Consider the following 8,802-nt stretch of genomic DNA (forward strand, 5'->3'; position numbering starts at 1 on the left):
ACACTGAAGAGACAGCCAAATTAGTCTTTTAGATTACTCTTACGTGATCCTCGGTATACTGGCTTGCAACATTGTGACCAGAAAGGGAGATGGGAGGTAGTTCACTAAGGCGGACAGACCTTAATTCATTGACCTCTTACATCTATATTCCAAGAAGAAAGAACAGTGTGTTAGTAGCGAGGCTGCCACACTGCTGAAACTTCCAACTAAAATTTCTAATTAACAATGCATTTAATCACACAATGTAATATAGGTTTTCCAGTCATTTAAGTGTACCTTATCGTCCCTTTCAATCTGCAGGATTATTTCACTCCCACTCTGTATTATACAGAGTGGACCGCTCAAATGAACCTAATTTCAATTGTATGTGACTGGTGAACAGTTGAAGATAGAGCCGTACGGTAATGTTTATATGAAAGGAAAACTCAACAAGTTTCGAATCCTGTCGGTAGATGGTGCGCAGACACTTTTTTTTTTTCGTAGATTGTATCGATTGTCAAAATGGCGACACCGCAGATGAAAGCGCAAACTGTGTTGTGGTATGCGGAGTTTAAATCAATTTTTGGAGTTCAAAGGGAGTATCGGCGAGTGTTAAACCATAATGCTCCCACTGCTAAAAGCATTAAGAAGTGATACGATACATTTTTAGATACAGGATCGATGTTGAAGAAGCATGGTGGTGGTCGTAGAGCATCCGACGAAATGGTTGCAAATGTTCAAGCCGCATATGAGTGAAGCCCGCGGAAATCATTAGGAAGAGCTTCGTGGGAACTTCAAGTACCAAAATCAACATTGCAATGAATTGTCCACAAACGTCTCAAACTGTACACATACAAAGTGCAGTTAATGCAACGTCTGGAGCCAGATGACAAACTGAAACGAGTGGAATTCGCCAATACGATGCTAGACCGTCTCGGCGCTGATCCTCATTTAACACCACTCAATTTCTTTCTCTGGGGCTACATCAAAGATAAAGTGTACGCCACCCCAGTCAGAGACCTTCGTGATCTTCGGGAGTGCATCATAGAGGCTATTGAGAGCATTCCAGAAGACATGCTCCAACATGCTTGGCAAGAAATCGTTCATCGCATCGATATCATCACAGTGACAGCTGGAGCTAACGTAGAGATATGGTGATGTGCATATCGAAATGTATTGAGTTTTCCTTTCTGTTACTGTAGGTTTTTATCTTCAACTGTTTACCAGTCACATACAATTCAAATTAGGTACATTCGAGCGTCCACCCTATGCATTGTGATGCATGTCAAACATAGAGTTCACTTTCAAATTACCTTTGATAAGGGCTTCTTCTCATCTGTATCAGTGTTATCACTCCAATGTATAGCCAACGGGTCAACCTCGGGTTCCTTCTTGATCGCATCCATCATGACTGTAACAGTTTAGTTATTGACACTAATCTGTAGAAAGTAAGCTGTTGAGAAAGGATTATTCACATTGGTTACAATATACCATGTAGGCCTACCATATATTTTGCTGGAACTTCCGAATTTGCTCTGAATTAATTTAATGCTATATTATTTTGAATTAATTTTATTCAGCTTCCTCCAAGAGAAGGTTGCCTAGAAGACAAAGCTTACAAAATTTTTTTTTTTTTTTTTTTTTTTAGTAAATGGTAGGTAAATATTTAAAATGAAAAAAAAAAGAAAACAATGGAGAAGGAAAAGAAAAAGAAATAACACAATTAATTATAAATAATTGAAAACGACTAAACAAAACATGATTAATTCCATAAGAAACAAAAAATGTCCTAGTATCTATTAGCTATCAGGTGATCACAGTCGTCTATTTAGTACTAGGATGAAAGAGTAGTGGAATGGAAAAAAATTCTCTCTGGCACCGGGATTTGAACCCGGGTTTTCAGCTCTACGTGCTGATGCTTTATCCAATACGGATATCTTATGCGAAGTTTTACCACTAGATGGCAGGAGCATTCCATGGGGCGCAACATATTGTAGGGCTATGTTATGTTATATGCTACAGTTGTGTACATTTTCCTACTTGTTGATTTTCTGTGCACGTCAAAATTATATTTACAGTTATTTTGTACAACCTAGTATAATTTAATATAATTAAATATTTTCTTACCTCATAATTTAATTTAATTTACAATAAATAATAACATAAACCTGTATAACATTGAGCGATTCCACGAGATAGGTGGGGAAATCTGCAGTATGCAGAATATAGATACGAGTAAATTGAATGTTCATGAACCTAAAAAAGAACTTTGAGAACGAGGTGCACGAGTGAAAAAATATGAACTACGTCAAAGGTGAATAATGCCCTCTTTAATCATTATTATTTAAGAACCGTAAGCTAAAATCAAGATATGCAGCCACCAATGTGTTTTTTTTTATAGGGAAGGGACTATCGAGATTGAATTCCTTGTATTTTTTTCTGTAGTTGCAGAAAGATCAAATGCAATTTTTAATAGGATGATATAATGTGATCGCAGTAGTTATCACAATTAGTCGTGCGTTTTGTAGGTCAAGGACGTGCAGTTTTGAATATTATGTAGGATGATTGTGAAAATCTGAAGTTAAAACATGGTTATAATAATTAGGGTACAGTACATTAAAAACATTATTCACGAAATGGATTTCACTACGGATCGTCCTGGATAATAAACACCCCAGTTTATCGAGAGTTTACTGCAGGCGTAAACTTCGGAGACTTCTACAACTACTACATAATTATAATCTAAGCTAACTTAGATCGCTGTCGAGGTTGCATATGTTTTTATTAATTTTTCTTTTTCCTCTTCCAAAATGAAACTGTAGTCAACAATTCCTTACTTTAAGTACTTTTATTTAATAGCTAGCACTTTCGAAGCGCAATTTAATTACTTATATTTTTTAAGGTTTAAAGCATATATTCAGAATATTTCGGGACCTGATTGAAGACAAAAAGTTTTCTCTGGTTTTTACATATAGGGACATAAAAAAATTTGTCATTTTTAGTTGTTTTTAAGAGTATGCCTATTTAATACTACGTATATCCTCAATGTTTATATACCGAAAAACAAATGCACACGCAAAGCGCATCCCTCAAAGTACACGTGCGCTATCTGTTGGTGCTAGTTCATAATATCCCTATAAGCCACACCGGATTCCCATCTCGGTGTCGGATCGAATCATCTCAGTTTAAGTTCAACCTCTTGGGTACCCTCTGGTGGCCGCCCTCTGCACTACGTCATAGATGTCTATGAACATAGGACAATGTCCACTCATGTGAGGAGGTGCACTTGTTATGAGTGACTGCTTGGCCGGGATCCGACAGAATAAGAACCGTCTTAAATCACAATAATGTTGATTTTCTCTACTTAACTTTCAGTGAATGATTGAAATTCATACTTAACTTACGATTTATCTACTACCAAAATCATCGTATACTCTACGACATCCATAACCAACGAGCATTCATTTCAAATAATATCTCAACAAATCTGATTGCACGTAACAGTCATTTATAATCAATAAGATGTCATCAAGTCAGATAAGAAATTGAAACAGTAATCTCCGACATAAAATAACATTTAGTTCATTAGCGAACGTTTTTCAGTAAGTAGTCTTATAATAATTATTTGTGTCTCTATATAATAACTTGCATATATTTTGTACTTATTATTATTTCTCCATCTCAATTTTCAGATGAAATACATACATAACACACGAACATCATCTACGCAAATTATCGTATACCCTACGACAAACCTCAACTAATGACTATTCTTAAAATCTATTTTATCAATCATCATTACAAATTTTAACATTATTGACAAATTTTAATCATAATTGTATAATTTATTTGTAACATGAGCTATATGTATAAAATATCCGTCCAATTCAATTTCAAATCTAAAGATTATATCAACAATTATCCTGTATTATTTCACATTTTACATAACGCTCATGAATCTCATGCATTGCATACATAAATTGTTCTTTATTCTTGTTATCTGCATAATTTATTATTATAGGTTCAGATTACATGTTTTTGTTATATCTGAAGATGCCCCAAACGGCGAAAATGTTCATATATCTTATTAAATAGCAAATAAATATTTGCAAGTTGAAATGTCTTAAGATTGAAAATTTATTATATACTTATTTAATAGAACACGGATTGCACCTACCAAATTATGTCTTAAAATACTAAAAAGAGCAGATTTGTCTGCGTTTGTCGGATGCGCATCATTATATTTACGAAAAGGCACTTTTCAGTGCGAATAATTTATTTTGTGTGCACAAGGTTGGAATTTTGAAGTAAGAGGGAAAGGGTGCAATCCGTGTTCTGGAGTTTATCCGTTCTGTTCTTTGTCTTTACTCCAAAACTTCTATATTGGTTTGCTCCAAAGTCCATTTGTTAATATGAGATGACGCAAGTTCCGCAAGTTACCCTTACAAACAATACAATGTAACAATATGGGTACTTACTTCTGTGGAAGGATTTAATGAATTTATATAACTGCCTCGGGTATTAGTCTGTGGCACCACACACTTCCAATAAAAACTACAGACTGAACTAATAGGACTCACATTGCAACATTACTTAACGGCGTGTTCAGCATGAAGTGATCAAGGAAGCCATGATAGTGGTTCACGTAAGGGCTATGACAAAAAAAAATAAAAAGGAGGGCATCGAGATTAAAAAAAAATTGAAAACCAGAAAGAAAAATGTTTTTCGTAAAATTGATTAAAGTTGCATATTAAATTCATTCATTCATAGTGTTCTGCCCAGGAACAGGTTTTTCCCTGCAAACCCCAGCATTCTCCTATCTTTCCTATTTTCTGCCTTCCTCTCCGCATATGATACGTATATCTTAATGTCGACTATCATCTGATATCTTTTTCTGCCCCGAACTGTTCTCCTGTTTACCATTCCTTCCAGTGCATCCTTCAGTAGGCAGTTGCTTCTCAACTAGTGACCCAGCCAATTCCTTTTCCTCTTTCTGATCAGTTTCAGCATCATTCTTTCTTCATCCACTTTTTCCAACACAGCTTCGTTTATTTCTGTCTGTCCATTTCACACGCTCCAACCTTCTCCATATCCACATTATCTTCAATTCGTCGTAATGTCCATGTTTCTGCCCCATACAATGCTACATTCCATACAAAGCAATTCACTAGTATCTTCCTTTGTTCTTTCTCCAGAGGTCGGCAGGGGATAGGCTACTCCTTTTTCTATTAAAAGCTTCCTCTGCCATTGTTATTCTCCTTTTGACTTCTTGGCAGCAGCTCATATTACTGCTTACAGTACACCCTAAGTATTTGAAGCTGTACACTTGCTCTACTGCCTCATTTAGAATTCGCAAGTTTACCTTCTTTACTTTTCTTCCTATGACCATGGTCTTCGTCTTGTTTGCATTTATTTTCATCCCATACTGCTCATAGCTGTCATTTAACTCCAGTAGTATATTCTTTAGTATCATTTTCTCTTCTCCTAACACCATATTATCAGCAAATCTTGCACACGTTATTCTTCTTCCTGTTGTGGTACACCATAACTAATATAAAGGTTGATGACAAATATCTATCTATCTATCTATCTATCTATCTATCTATCTATCTATCTATCTATCTATCTATCTATCTATCTATCTATCTATCTATCTATCTATCTATCTATCTATCTATCTATCTATCTATCTATCTATCTATCCATCCATCCATCCATCCATCCATCCATCCATCCATCCATCCATCCATCCATCCATCCATCCATCCATCCATCCATCCATCCATCCATCCATCCATCCATCCATCTATCTATCTATCTATCTATCTATCTATCTATCTTCCTCCCACTATCACTCCTACTTTCTGAAAATAGTTCTTCACTAAATCCTACAAGTATATGTTGAACAGAGTAGGTGATAAAGGGCATCCTCGTCGTACTCCTCTCCCTATTTCACTTCCTTCTGACATTTTTCTACTATACTGACTTTGACTCGATTCATATAAAGGTTACTGAACGGCCTCCTTTCTTTCCAATCCATGTCAATGCATATTTAATTATAGACCATTAAATGATTTCTAAACACAGATATAGCAGGCTTGTCTAGGATTAAAGGTTCAATATTTATAGGTACGTGCAAGACAAGGCTGATGCTGAAACTGATCAGCAAGAGAAAAGGAATTCGTTGAGTTACGGGCTGAGAAGAAATTGCCTACTGAAGGATGCACTGGAAGGAAAGTTGAAAGGGGAGAAGAATTCGGGGCAGAAGAAGATATAAGATGAGAGACGACATTAAGATATGTGGCTAATATAGTCGGAGATTAAGAGGAAGGCAGAAAATAGGAAAGATAGGACAATGCTGTGTTTGCAGTGAAAGTCTTGCCCATGGGCAGAACACTTATGTATGTATACAGGGTGTTTAAAAAATACGGGGCTTAATTTCAGGTATGTATTTCCCACATATAGACAATCAAAATAGTTCATTACAACATGTGTCCGGAAATGCTTTATTTCCGAGTTATGGCCTTCACAACATTGAAATTCACCGGAACGTTTTTCTTTCCGCAGGTCGTTGCCGTCAAAGGAGACATTAAGAGGGCACTCTGACAGTTCATTCCGAGGCGAAGGTTACATTCAGTGTTGTGTAGGCGTTAGACTGTGCGACATGTATTGAAATCAAGAGCTGGCAGAGATACACTTCATGTATGGTAAGGCGGACTGCAATGCTGCGCTGGCTCGTTGTTTGTACCAGGAGAGGTATCCACAGCGACAATGTCCAGATCGGAAGACATTTGTACGTCTCCATTACCGTCTGTGCGAGTATGGAAAATTTAACTCTCATGGTTTGGGAAGGGGACGACCAAGATCTACAACTCCAGAAGTACAGGAGGAGATTCTGGAGGCTGCGAACATGACTCCTCCTATCAGCACACGAAGGGTAGCGTTGCAAGTCAATGTTCCTCATAGACTGTCTGGAGACTGTTGAAAGAGTATCAATTGTATCCTTATCATTTGCAACATTTACAGGCCCTGTCACGAGCAGAGTACCCTGCACGAGTTAGGTTCTGTCAGTGGTTCTTGCAGCAGTGTGGTGTAAATCCGAACTTTCCTGCCTTAGTATTATTTACAGATGAAGCACAGTTCACACGGCTGGCATAAAACAAATTTCCACAATCAGCATGTATGGGCGTATGAAAACCCCCACCAGGTGTGGTTCTCCCTCAACATGTGGGCCGGTATCATTGGTGATCGATTAGTTGGACCCCATGTACTTGTAAACAGACTTACGGGGCAGGCGTACACAAACTTCCTGGAAAACACCATACCTCATGTTTTAGAAGACACTCCACTGATCAATCGTCAACACATTCACTTCTTGCATGATGGCGCTCCTGCACACTTCAGTTGTACAGCTCACCGGTACTTGGATCGAAGGTTTCCTGATCGATGGATAGGTAGAGGTGGCCCAATTGCTTGGCCTCCACGCTCACCTGATCTGAACCCTCTCGATTTCTACTTGTGGGGCCATTTAAAATCATTGGTTTATTCGTCTCCGGTGCCTGATTTGGAATCCCTTTGGCATCGAATTGTGGCATGTTCTGAGGATATACGCAATACTCCTGGAGTTTGGGATCGTGTTCGCAGGTCAATGAGACATCGATGTGAGGTCTGTATTCAAGCAGGAGTGGACATTTTGGAAATCTTCTGTATTGACAACGACCTGCGGAAAGAAAAACGTTCTGGTGAATTTCAATGTTGTGAAGGCCATAACTCGGAAATGAAGCATTTCTGGACACATGTTGTAATGAACTATTTTGATTGTCTACATGTGGGATATACATACCTGAAATTATGCCCAGTATTTTTGAAACACTCTGTATGTGTATTGTTAGTGACTGGTAAATCCGGCCCTGTAAAGAATTTCACCCACTCCCCTTCTAACAGTCCACACGCTGTCCACAAACACGTCCAGATAGAGGTAGAGGGTAGAGAAGAGATTGCCCTGCTACTGCTACTATTGATAAAGAAAACATATTACTCACCGGTGAATCATAATGGTGTTGCCTCAGTTATATTAGCCTCAGAAACTGTTTTAGCTGTATGTGGTAACAGCCATCCCATTTACTTGCTTATTTTTTTTTACAAAAAAAAAAGCGCTATTTAAGGAAAACGAACGGTTAAATCACACGAGAAATGCCGAAATTCAAACATTAACCGAAATGACATATTGCAAGAAAGGGGGAGGAATTCACATTGCATATTTCTGACAACAAAATCAGAAGGGAAATAAGATTGAAAAGATTTCTAAGACCCTTGGTAAATTACTACGTACAGTGAAATCTGCCTTTGGGGTCACTTCATTTAAACGGCCACCTGGCCAAAAGGCCAATTTTCTCTGGAACCAATTGGATTTTCCATAAGATCAATACAAATTCTCTCTTTATTTAGCGGCCACCTCATGCACCGGCCAGCAGCAGGTGTCTGTTTGCAATGGAACCTGAATATAAAAGTCACTGTCCAAGAAAAAAAATTTTCACGGGTACTGTCTGACCTTTTTTTTCGATGGTTAGAGGACAGAGAGCAATATCACTAGCTAAGTGTACAACAGTACACCCTCCATATCTTGCGGTTAGTTGGTTAGTGTTGTATGACACTTTTGTCACTTTCCACTCCGACCCTGCACAGCTATAAATTCTTACTCGTTTTTAAAGGATTGGAACACGGACGTTTTCTATCGAAAATGTCACAGTATGTTTTAGGTCAGTAGTTAACTATTCGAATTTTTTATATATCTTTTTCTCCTCTTTCCATCTTTTTCTAATT

At 37.7% G+C, this 8,802-nt stretch overlaps 1 protein-coding gene across 2 annotated transcripts in view; it reads right to left on the reverse strand.

Annotated features, from left to right (window-relative positions):
* LOC138691718 (zinc finger protein 664-like) overlaps positions 1-4,580 on the reverse strand; it is a 30,250-nt gene extending 25,670 nt beyond the window's left edge. For both annotated transcript variants that reach the window (XM_069814014.1, XM_069814012.1), the window contains exons 1-2: positions 4,458-4,580; positions 1,293-1,390 (exon numbers count right to left, since the gene is read on the reverse strand). In XM_069814014.1, the coding sequence (XP_069670115.1) occupies positions 1,293-1,388 (96 nt within the window). In that variant the 5' untranslated portion in view covers positions 1,389-1,390; positions 4,458-4,580. The remainder of the gene's footprint in view (positions 1-1,292; positions 1,391-4,457) is intronic.
* Positions 4,581-8,802: the final 4,222 nt, after the last annotated feature.

The sequence above is a fragment of the Periplaneta americana genome, chromosome 16 (assembly GCF_040183065.1).
Source record: "Periplaneta americana isolate PAMFEO1 chromosome 16, P.americana_PAMFEO1_priV1, whole genome shotgun sequence".
Taxonomy (NCBI): Eukaryota; Metazoa; Arthropoda; class Insecta; order Blattodea; family Blattidae; genus Periplaneta; species Periplaneta americana.